Source organism: Rhineura floridana, chromosome 2 (genome assembly GCF_030035675.1).
Source record: "Rhineura floridana isolate rRhiFlo1 chromosome 2, rRhiFlo1.hap2, whole genome shotgun sequence".
NCBI classification, from domain to species: Eukaryota; Metazoa; Chordata; class Lepidosauria; order Squamata; family Rhineuridae; genus Rhineura; species Rhineura floridana.
The window spans coordinates 216,721,101-216,733,322 of record NC_084481.1 but is presented as its reverse complement, the minus strand read 5'-3'; the positions used below and the strand labels follow the sequence as shown (position 1 = coordinate 216,733,322).

The following is a 12,222-nucleotide window of genomic DNA, read 5'->3' as shown; positions in this document are numbered from 1 at the left end:
CCTTATTTACAACCAGCCAAGTGGGTGTCACTGGCTGTGAGCCATCTCCTTGGTCTCAGTCTTGCCTTTGTAGAACTCAGGAGGGAGGAGGATGGGGACAGAATTGGTTGGCTGTGCACTTTCTGTTGGCCTTCCTGCCTTCCACTCTACCAGTCCCAAGATGAGCCAGACTCCACTGGAATCGCAAGCTCAGCTGGGTTTTGGAGGAAATATGGTGCTTGAGGCACAGGCAAAAGAGCCATGTCCCCTACATTACCAAATTGTTGCTGCATAGTTGCTGGGCTTCTGCTGGGAGAAAGGGTGGGATATCAATCAATCAATCAATCAATCAATCAATCAATCAAGAAAATAGTAAGAAATCCAAAATTCCAGAGATAAATGCTTGAAGCTTCTTTAATCCAGCAACTCACTCAGAACTGAAACTAACACTAATCGCCACCTTTCTTCAAACTCCCCAAGCCCACGCTTTCCTCTTCCTCCCAGATCCTCTTCATGTCTTTAACTACAAATCCCAACACGCAATTCACCTATCAATACCACACTATCCCTAGTTATAGAAGTTTTACAAAGGAAGGTTCAGGTGCAAGTACTTGAGGTTTTAATTAAGGGCAAGCATTGATGGCTGCTGGAGACAGATGGCATCCATGGAACAAAGAAAACGAAGGAGAAGAAGAAAGTTCCAAAGAGGGAACCTTATGGCAGGTATGGTGGGGGAGGCAACTGGTGAGGTATCAAGATCTGTTTTGATTTTGCACCAGTCCTCATTCACTTGATTTAAAGGTTTGTCTCCATAAGGGTCAATAATAATGCCTAGCCACTTTGATTGTAAAGCTGCAGCCCTTTGGATGCTTTACTGAGGAGTGTGTCCTATTGAATTTGATAGGACTTACTTTTAAGTAAGGCTTAGAATCAGGTTGTAATTCTAAGTTTTTGCTCAGCAGTACTAACTAGATGGAGAGAAATCCTTAAAAATAGTTTATGGTAATTTTTTGGGCTGGAATCTTTGGATGGGGTCAGTAGTGTAGTGGCAAATTCAGAAGTGCAGGGTCCTTTCATGATAGTCACAGCTATGCCCCCTCACGGCCACACCCCTTCTAAGATTATACAACCTAATATTATAGAATAACCTGGCCAGGTTTGAATATTGCTGTCTGCTTCTCTATCCTTGTTAATGCCTTCTCTCACAACAACAGACATCCCTAGGAGCCAATTGGTGTGAAAGGGGAATGTGTTAACTACTGAGAAGAGTATTCTCAGTGGCTGACTCGCCTCCTTTCACTCTGATTGGCTCCAATTAGCAGGAAAGGACAAAGAAGCATGCTAGAAGACTCTTCTCAGTGGCTAATACATTCTCCTTTCATGCTGATTGACTCATAGGATGCTGGAGGCATAGGGACCCTGCTGGGACCCTGCTCCCCCCCATAAAAGGATCTAAGATGCCCCCGAGACCCTGGATGACTGCACCCCCAGATGGGGTGCTAACATGTGTAGGCCTAAATGGCAAAGCACTGTCAATTATTACAATGCTATTTTTCACTTCTATTTTGGAAAGCCAGTCTTATTGGCTTAAATGGGATATGGGTACAACATATGAGACAGAATTTGCCTGTTCTTTTGTGAGTTGCTTCTAGGAAAAAATAGTTTGCGTACACTGTACCTTTCTTGTGTGTTCAGTTCGGCCTCTGTGCCCAACAGAATATATCTGAATATATTTTTATTTTATTAGATTTCTTACCTTCTCTTTACCATAAGGTTTCAGGGTGGGTTACCAAAATTACATAAAAATAAAAAACAGTTACAACCCCGAAACAAGAAAAATGTTTTAAAAAAAGCCTAAAAAAAGTTCCATACATAAAACATTTAAAAACAATTCCACATATAAAGACAATAGATCAGTAGAGATGCAGAATGGGACAAAGGGCAATAACTTCAGATGATACTGCATACTACATCTGCTTAAATTCATATCAGGAAATTGAGGAGGAAACCTTCAGCTGCTAAGGCTGCAATTCAATGCACACTTACCTGGGAGTAAATCCCATTGAACTCAATGGAGCTTACTTCTGAGTAGACATGTATTGGATTGCACTGTAATTGGTTTAAGACTTTTTCCCTAACCAAAATCTTTTGCCTTCTTCTGTAATAGACTCATGCGAGCTTCTGAATCCAGGGAGAAAATCTGCTGATATAGAGCAATTAGCTCACAAATACATGGTAAAATTTTCATTTTAAAATGCTGCCTTAAATTTTTTCAAAACTTAGCAATGCCTGACTACACCTGGTCTGTTGATGGCTTTGATTGAACTGGTGAATTCTATTGAGCCTCCTCCTTGGGGCTTGGATGAAGCAGCTTTATTTGAGCCACCTGTGAAATGTGAGCTGGGTGGAGAACTGCTTTTGTTGGCATGAAATCCTGTCACCACAACTAGCTGAATACCTAGAGTGACATTGTACATCCTCTCCTACTTCAGCGATAGGCAAGATTCTTGCTAAGGTCCTGCTTTTGTGTATATAGGCTTTGTTTATTTGTTTATTGTTACATTTACACCCCACCTTTCTTGCAAGGAGATCAAGGTGGAATACTGCCCCTCCCTGTGAGGTGGGTTACAATATTCCTGTGAGGTGGGTTAGGCTGAGAGACGGTGGTCACATCTACACCATACATTCAAGGCACATGGCTTTCCCCAAAGAATCCCGGGAATTGTAGTTTGGAAGAGGTCTGGGAATCATAGCTATGTGAGGTGGTACACTACAGTTCTCAGGATTCTTTGGATGGGTGGGGAATGTGTTTTAAAATGTGTGGTGCATACACAGCCTTAGTCTAGCCCTACAGTGAGACAGATGACTTGGGTATCCTGAAAAGGCAGCAAACTGTTGGCCATTTGATTTCTTGTTTTGTTTTGTGAGGGGAAGATGTACTTGTAGGATTTTCTGCCAAAATGATTTGGCTGGCCTGGGGTGGTTGGCTGGCCTGGGGACCAATTACTTCTCTGCCTCAAGCAGCAAAATTCTTGGCCCAGCCCTCCCTGACCAGGATACAGAAAGTGAGCCAAGCTGAGAAAAAGCATGTCAAGTGTCGGGAGTGCAGTGTGGCAAGGTAGGCTTCTGCATTCCTAACTCACATGCACCCTTTGCCCTTGCCTGAAACCCTGAAGAGCCACTGCCAATCCATGTGGACAATACCGAACTAGATGGACCACTAGTCTAACTCAGTATAAGGAAACTTCCTATGTTGTCTAGATGTTCCAGAGGAATAATCGCAGCACCTGTGTGGGCAAGAGAGGCTCTGGTCATATTCATATCATACATTCAATCCACTATTATTCCACTTTAAAAAGGTCATGACTTCCCCCAAAGAATCCTGGGAAGGATAATTTGTTAAGGGTACTAAGAGTTGTGAGGAGACAGTTATTCCCCTCACAGTGGTACAATTCTCTGAACGGTTTTAACAGTCAATCCCTCTTCCCAGGGAACTCTGGGAACTGCAGATCTGTGAGTGGAAGAGAGGTGTCCTATAACAGCACTATCCTTCCTGGGATTCTTTGGTGGAAGCCGTGACTATTTAAAGAGGACTAATAGTGGAATAAATGTATGGTTTGAATGTGGTGTTTGTGCACATGGGACAAGGTTGACTCTCCCAACCGGCAGAGTATTCTCCATTTGTTTAAATCTCAGCAGAGTGAGTGGTTTTAGGGTGTTAAATGTTAAACTATACTGTTATTATCCTTGGTAATGGGAAGTTTCTTTAAAAAACAGTTGAGGAGTGGGATAGAAATGTTTTAAGTAAATTAAACAAGTTTCCCATATATTTATTGGCTCCTTTTCTCCCCTGCCCTCTCGTTCATAGCAAAAGTGCACAGTTGAGTCCAGCACCGAATCTGAATCGGATGCCAATACAGAGGTAATAAATATACAACTGTTGGAATGCAGAAACTTTGTTAGTTTAGTTACAGTGCGATCCTAACTATGTCTACTCAGGATTAAGTCCTACTAAATTTAATGGGGCTACTCTCAAATTAGGTTAGGACTACAGCTTTGGGGTGGTATTTGATACTAGTTCTACTCAGAGTAGACCAATTTAAATTAATAATGTGACTAATGTAGGTCCATTCATTTCAGTGGGTCTATTCTGAGTTGGACCTAGTTGAATACTACCCCTGGTTTACTGAATTTGTTAATCCCTTCCCACAGCCAGCAGAATTGTCCTAAAGTTTAGGTCCTAAAGTGATTTGCAGAACAAGAAGTAAAACACAGAAAATGCAATATAAAATCAAGTAATTGTAAAACAATACAATACTAACATACTGCAGTGTTCACTTTGCAACCCCCACCAAATCAACTAGAAACAAACTAGCCACCTGAATCCGAAACAAGAATGAACACCAGGAAATAACCAAAAGCCAAATCACTCATGCAGTCCAAATTTTAGCTCAGTGTCCTAGGCCCACTAAAGTCTGTATACAACATGCCATAGAATGGATTGCACCACTTTACCTTGCAGGACCACAAGACCCGTGTTTGTTTGTTAATGCTCTCTCTATATTAAAAAACACTGCAAACAGAAAACTTCAGGTAGAAAACAAGCACATAAAAAAACATTCCCTGCATGAATGTGTGATATATATTTTTTTTACGAGAGCATCAAAACTTGTATTATTGTATCATGGCCCAAATTCTGGCTATCCAGGGCACACCTTTAGTCAGCCCTTCCAAGTTGGGCGAATGGGGTTTGTTCAGGTCAGTTGAATGACAGGGACCCTTGTGGCTCTAATTATCCCTTTGCAAGATCTAATGATGTTGTTACAAAAAAAATTGGGAGACATCAAATGCTCCATCGTGGTGTACTCTAGCATTGGATTTTGTAGAAGTTATTTAACTTTTACACTTACAAATGTAGCATGTTATTATGAGCACAGTACCCTGTGGAACATTTTTCTTTAGAATCTCTTCAAAAAAGGTACAAATTGCACATGCAAATACACAGATGCACACCAGTACGGTTGTCAAGTCCCAAGCTTTGGCCCCGAGACTCTAATTTTCAGGGTCCACTCTCAAGTTTAAATCTCAGGGCCATTTATGAGACTAGCTCCTACTTTTGAATGTTGGATGTAGGAGTTTTGCAGTGTTTAAAAACACTACTATTACTTGATTATATACTGAATAGTATGAATGTGCTAAGGTTAGGGCAAATGTGCTTGGGCTGCAAAGGTGTGACATAAACATCTGAAAGTGCCTCATCAAAAACAGGTGCTGCCCAACAAGATGCTTTTGGAAAGATCCCGAGAGAGAACAAGCCACACAAAGCTTCAAGTAAGTTTTCAGTTTCCATTCCTTTTCATGGAAGTCTGGGTTGCCAGTTTTGGCACAACTCCTCTCTCACATATGCATCTGCAGAAGGTACTCTGCAACACCAACTTATTCAACAGTTGCTTCCAGTTTTATATTATAGTGGGATAAGCTTCTGCTTCCACTAATATGTTGAGAGCAGAGTGAAAAATGAAGATAAGTGATCTGAAGTTGACTATTTAGTAGAAATTCTTGATTCACCCATCAGCTCTTTCAATCATTGTGGCTGCACAGGTAAGGCTAATCCATTGTGTGAATGTTTTAATCACAGTTTGTCCTGCAAAGAAGTCCTCTCACAGGCAAGCAAATTAGCCACGGCAATTTCTCCAAAACTTGGTTTCCAGCTGCCCTTGCATCATGACTCTAAGTTGGTAAGCGTTGAAGTGGGATGGCCAAACAAATCACAGCTAAGGAAGACTGTTGGGGTTTGGATATAACACCAAACCATGGTTAGCAACAAACCATAATGCATAAGCCAACAAAAAACCCCATAGAGCAGTATCCAGCTAAATAGTTTTGCTAGCACAAGGACTTCTGACTGCGTAATGGAACTTTCCCTCCCTGTGGACAAGCCCCCCCCCCAGACAATCTGCTCTGGATGTTTGGGGAGAAACCCACAACACATTTAGGGGGCAAGTGGGGACGTTTTGTTGTGCAACCAAAATCTTTGTGCTAGCAGAACTGTTTAGTTGGATACTAGCCCATGGTTTTACATAGTGGTTTGGTCCAGAAAACAAACTGTGGTTGGTCAGCTGGCCTGGATTCAGATGTTCAAACAAATCATGACTTGGTATTTTGTGTGAGCCAGGGCTGTATAGCTTGATGCAGTCTGACATCAGCAAAGTTGTCTGCTGAAGAACTTCCTCTCTTGTAAATGAAGTCTTTTGTTGTGTCCGTTGCCTTAGTTCTTGGATCCTTATGATGGCGATTATGAAGAAATGTCAGGCAACTCTGACAGTAGTTTGGGCTCCCTTGACTCAAGTCACAGTAGGACGATCCTTCTGAGGCATCCCAGCACTGAGGCTTGGACTCCGGAAGACCAGGAGCCCCTCTCAGCCACCCCAGCCAGGGATCAACCTCAACTATATGAATCAGCTAAAGTATCACAGCTGACCAGAGAATCTTCCTGGTTTATGGGACCAGAGCATTCAAAACATGCTGGGATCTCTGAAAATACATCCTCTGAGTTTGTACTGCAACCCATGCTGATTGAATGTGATACCAGGCTCTGTGAAGATCTTAATGTCAACAGGAAGCAAGGGCGACCTGTTCTAGAGAGTGCTGGAGAAAAAATAAGAAAGAAACTGCGGGTGATTTGAGCTATTGATGTAATGTGGGCATGTCTATGGGTGAAGCACTGCCCACTGGAAAGGGACACCTATTGGTAACAATAAATGAGGTGAAGATCATAAAGTGTGCAAATATTCTTAACATCTAAGTATTTTACTGTACTGCAAAGGCTACTTTACATTCCAAGGAGCTAGGACGCATCTGCGAGTTTGGGCTCCCTAAAAAAGCTATCTTCTGAGGGGTGGGTGCATGGGGAGGAGAGTCCTAGGAAATTAGGAACGCATGACTTCCAAAATAGTGCCATTAGTTTTTGACTTAGCAGTATTAGACTGCTGTCGAGGATATTCCAAGACAGGATTATAGGTTCTCCAGACATTATTTCATCATCATATTTCTAATCTGGGCTCTGCGCATACAGGTAAGCAAGATCTCTTTTGTCAGTTTATTCTGGTGTTCGTGACTAGTGTATAATGTACTGAACAAAATCATGAAACTAGGAATCATGCTGTGAAGTTTTATTTAAGCATTAATCCAACATCAGTACATCACTCTAGAACCACCTAAAACCAAACCCTCCTAGCAGTCAACTTCTAGTTACCTTTTAAATACATCAGTCTTAGTCACCTCTACACAGCCATCTGACAATTTAACTGTTCCATGCAGTCCAACAGTCAGCATCGAGCCCCTTTTCAAATACATTAACCTTAGTGTCCTCTACATAACCATTTGACAACTTAACTTTCCCTTGCAATGTTAAAAACAGCTTTCTAGAATTGGATTACAGACGCAAAAGTGTCTCTATGCTGGTTATAGGCTACTTTCTACTCAGTACACAGAACAGCCACGCCACGTTCATAGAAACTCCGAGGGTCTCCCTTGGTAGCAATTTCAAAGTCAACTGTGAAGATCAAATCAGCACGAGTGAAGTTCAGATAAACTGGCAATGTCACCTGTAAAACAAAAAGGTTCAGTACATGATTAAAAGGAAGAGGTATATCATGAGCATGAAGAGCGGGGCTGTGCATGCCACCCTTTCCCAATATGGGGCCCTGGACTGGACCAGACTTGGGGACACCCAACCCAGATCTGAATTTGGGGGGCAGGGCTAATGTTTAATTAAAGTTTTTCAACCCTAATTAACGTAAAGTTGGAAGGGTGAAGAAGGAGATGCTGCGTCTCCTCCCCACCCCTCCTGACTGCATTTCAGAGAGCACACAGGAGAGTGAAATCCTGCTGGATGCTACTTCAGAAGCAAAGCAGCCCCCTGCAGCCAGTACACTTGAACCCTCTATGCATTCCTGTGGGGAACATGCTGGCAAAGCAGAACACTGCAGCCAGCAGGACTGCATCTTCTGCTCATCGGAGTGGAGGGTTCACTCCTGCTTAGTTTGACTGTGCACCCCTCCTGGGAACAGGTGCATGCAGCCAAAGTGCAGCGCGAAGCTGTCTGAAAGCCTTCTTGCAAATAGCCTCATGCTGCTCTTTGCAGAGGCTGCCTCCTTCCCGCCTCATGCCCTGCTCCCAGCCAGCCTGACATAATCCAGGCTCTCTTCACTCAACTTGGTCAAAGCCTGGATTCACCTGGATTGGCCTGATTTTTTTCAGGATTTGGGCTTTGGCTGAGTCTGGTGCAGAGGCCTAATAAATAGGCCTGTGCACCAGACCCATTGGTGCATGAGACTCAATAGGCCACCTTACTTACCACATTAGACTTTTTATCAGCATTTGTCTGTTTGATCCAGCGGAGCTGAGTTATGGGCAATACTGTTGAGATAGCATTGGAAAGGGACAGCTTGTTGTTATTGCATGTGGCTCCCTGAAGCTTCAGCCCTATTGAGTTACGGAGAGAGGAATATTCAAATTGCAGCAATGTAATATACCAAGTCTGTTACATGGCAGATTCACCATATCATCTTAAGGCTCTCTTAGGAGCATATGTGTTTACTTCAGAAGGCCCAGATTTCCACATGCATGACACATGAAAAAGCCTCTTGGAAATTGGTCTGATTTTGGCAAGGACAGTACAATGTCACCAACTACATACATGAAACGGCAGGTATCTGGAACCTTTGTCATAGCTTCTGGGGCATGCAGCTGGCTTCAGTAAAGATCCCCAAAGTGATCGTTTTGTGAATCCACATAAGATGCAGGTTTGCATGTACTTGTGTGTGTGTGTATAAGCATGTATATACACATGTATGCACACACGCACAGATCTACACAGAGGACACACATGTTAATGGAACTCTACTTCAACACAACTGAATTTATGTGCAGTTTCACCTGCTGGTCTTCTTCTTGCTAAAGTATTTTGCTGCTGCATAATATTTGCCCCAACAAGAAGGTAGAACTACTCAGCATTAAGCACATTTTCTTTATGCAATCCTTGAAACTCAAGCTCCAACTAACCTGTTACTCCAAAACTGCAGGCATCCAGCACTGCATTCTGAGTTGTTGTAACATTGACTTCCAGACAGAGTTCTTCAAGGGACCAGCTGTTGGCTTGAGCCACATATTGCCTTGTAGCAGTAATGTAGGCCTCAGGTACAAACAGACCTCCCAAGCATACATGGATGTTCTGTTGAGCAAATGTGTAACAGTTAGTTTGATGCACCTTGATGCATTTGATTAGTACTAGAGGCCTGGACAATCTGATGGGTTATATACATTTTCCTTCTTCATTCCTGGTTTGCTTTCCCTTTTTGCTCTTATTCCTCTCATCCACATTTTCCATCTTTTTGTTAGCATCCCCTTGCCTTGTCATTTTAGGTCCTTACTCCTTGCTCAAGCTCTTTTGCTTACACTTAGGGTCTGTGCAATTCAGCTACTGATAGGAAGACATCCTCTGCCTGCTCTCTGACATGGGCAGTGATTGGCTTCACCACCTACACAAAATCCCATGGATTTAAACAAATCTGTGGGAATGGAAATAAAAACACACTTTTTCAGCAGTGTGCTTTCCCATGAGAGATGTTTATGCCTACAAGCAACTACTGTACATATATCACTGTATGGTGAAGCATGATCCAGAAGGCAACTGCACTGTACAGATTTTAAAAAATCAGTGCTTCAACAACCATAGTAGAGACTTCATCGACAGAGGTCCCTAAAGAAGGGATTCTGCGTTCCTCAGAAAGTAGTTAAATGTATTTATTATCCTATTCTTCCTCCAAGCAATACATTTCCTCACCCCTAATGAAGTCTTCACAGTTTAGTGCAAAGCTACAGAGAAGTTGAAACTCTTCTCATATGTATTCTCACATTAACAGTACTGAATCTAGCTTACCTTTAGTTCTTTTGCTCCACCACCAGCAGCTGCCTGGGAAATATTCTGTAGCTGCTTAATGCGTTCACTGAAGTCTGACACCCATTGTATAACCGTCATACCAGCTGGCACTGTGTAGTGAGACCAGCTACGAGGCAGGATGCCTAGAGAAAGTATTTTAAAAATGCTGTACTTTTTGCAGGCAAGAGACTTTTGTCTCAAATGGACAGCCTTTGTCAGTGATAACCACCCTATAGCAAACATTAGTTAAACACAAATGTTTGTTAGAAAAGATTATCATGGCACTTAGATTGCTTTATCATGGTATTTATGTTAACTTTCAAGCATTGAAATTTACACTGGAAACTCTTAAGTATGCAAAATGAAGCAATACTAAATTAAGCATCAGAATCTGGAATCCAATCAAGCACTGTTGGGTTTATGATTTGGCACAAGGTTTAGCTGAACGTAGGTACTTGGTTTAACTCCACCCCTTAGTCACAACACAACAGCTAAGAAGTTGGTCTCATCAGACCTCCCATTTTATATAAATAGCAGCTTCTTAATTCTGTCACTCAGGAAGCTCAGTGCACATTTTAATAGTTCAGAATAGCCTACCTTTCACTAGTTCATTAATAAGTGTCCGCAGATAGTTGGTCTGTTTCTTCTTTCCTTCACACACTTGAACAACATCTGCAAGATCTTGACGAACATCCTGAAGGAGTTTGGCTCCCATCTTCACTTCTCTCTCAAAGAACCTGAACAAAGGATCCTTGGTTTCAGAAGGAAAAGCAAAAATGTTAGTGTGTTGGAAGAAACCTAACAACTGAGTATATCCAAATGAATGAAAGAGTCACCCATTTTAGAAGAACTATCAATAACATTATCCATTGATAAAGTTAATGGAATTAAAAAAAATTCAATTTTTGAAGCAGATACGAATTTGTTAAGTATCATCATCTGCTAAGATGCTATTAATGTGGTTTTCTAAAACTTTGCCTCATTACCTCTTGCCCTACATCAGGGCTGGGGAACCTGTGGCCTCCAGATATTGTTAGACTCCACCTCCCATCAGCCCCAGCCAGCATGGCAAATGGGCAGGGATGATGGGAGTTGTGGTCCAGCAACATCTAGAGAGCCACAGGTTCCCCATTCCTGCCCTACGTAATACCAGGCTGAATTTCTCACCTTAATGTTTTCCACGGTTCGTTTCAGATGGTTCAGTGTCTGCGGGATGAGGTGGAGCCAGTTGGAAGCAGTAGTGTGCAATGTTCGCATCCAGGCTGGCCGGCCGTCTGAGGTGGAGTCTGTTCGTGCCTTTTTCTCAGTCTCAGCATAGGCTAAATCATCCTCATCTTCTAACATTTGCATTTTCAGCATTTTACTGATCATATCAATACCTGAAATGAACAGGAATGAAAAACAGCCTTTGGTAAAGCCTTAAAAGTAAAATGCTGAGCCATCTTAAAAAGGTCAATATTTACATATGCATTTTCAATGTAACTGCCTTGTATTAATACATACATGATTCAGTAAGAATCTTTAATCCAAGCCTGAACTTTGAAAATCCTACAGATGTTTTAGGAATCTGATCCTGTACTATGAATAGGTTCACAAATAAGCTTCACCCACACATCCTCAAATGAGCTCTTGACACCTTCAGCTGATTCCATTGTGAGTGAAATCTTGGCTTTCAAAATTAATCCCCCCTCCACCACCACACAGCATGTTCTAACACTTCATCTCTCTATCTGGCTAGATGTGGCTCATGCGATTCATACTACAATAAGCAATTTGATTTTAAAAAGGTAATTCAATAGCTCTGTTTGATGATATCAGGGACGTTGTTAGGGGGTGGCCTGAGCTCTCGATTTTTTCCTCTTTCTCATCAAATTTTTCATTTCTTTTTTCCTTTATTTGCAGGGCAGCTGGATCTGCAGCCAAGTACGGTGCCAGCAAGACTCCAGCCACTCACCGTATTAATTTCCTCAGACACAAAGTTGCAGCTCTACTTATAAATTAACATGTGAAGATTTGTCTCATGTGTCTGTGCCCTGCGCCTTTTAAATACCTAATTCTGCCACTGGTTGGCAACAACTTTGTTTATGTTCGTACACTTTGTCCCTTATGCTGTCTTGAACTCCTTGGAGGAAAGGCAGCTGTAGAGTGAAGCAAGACTTTTACCCTGCGTGGTGAGAAGAACCTTTTCAGCATTGTTCGGTAACCCAAGCCAGGATGGGGTTTGTGTATCTGGCAGTAGTTCAACCCACTGGACAAATTCTTCACGCCTGTCAAGTCAAAATGGCAGATAATGACCAAGT

General features: G+C 42.2%; 2 protein-coding genes across 3 annotated transcripts in view; one reads left to right on the top strand and one right to left on the bottom strand.

Moving 5' to 3' along the window:
• The first annotated feature begins 436 nt into the window (after positions 1-436).
• On the top strand, positions 437-6,759 carry LOC133378434 (uncharacterized). Its single transcript, XM_061613273.1, has 5 exons — positions 437-702; positions 2,147-2,214; positions 3,848-3,901; positions 5,248-5,310; positions 6,252-6,759. The coding sequence occupies exons 1-5, from the start codon at positions 636-638 to the stop codon at positions 6,663-6,665; spliced, it is 666 nt and encodes a 221-aa protein (XP_061469257.1). The 5' UTR covers positions 437-635; the 3' UTR covers positions 6,666-6,759.
• Positions 6,760-7,136: 377 nt separating this feature from the next.
• Positions 7,137-12,222, bottom strand: part of DYNC1H1 (dynein cytoplasmic 1 heavy chain 1) — a 75,653-nt gene continuing 70,567 nt past the window's right edge. For both annotated transcript variants that reach the window (XM_061612173.1, XM_061612174.1), the window contains exons 72-78: positions 12,086-12,189; positions 11,090-11,301; positions 10,520-10,673; positions 9,923-10,065; positions 9,046-9,214; positions 8,339-8,466; positions 7,137-7,586 (exon numbers count right to left, since the gene is read on the bottom strand). In XM_061612173.1, coding sequence (XP_061468157.1) covers positions 7,458-7,586; positions 8,339-8,466; positions 9,046-9,214; positions 9,923-10,065; positions 10,520-10,673; positions 11,090-11,301; positions 12,086-12,189 — 1,039 coding nt within the window. In that variant the 3' untranslated portion in view covers positions 7,137-7,457. The remainder of the gene's footprint in view (positions 7,587-8,338; positions 8,467-9,045; positions 9,215-9,922; positions 10,066-10,519; positions 10,674-11,089; positions 11,302-12,085; positions 12,190-12,222) is intronic.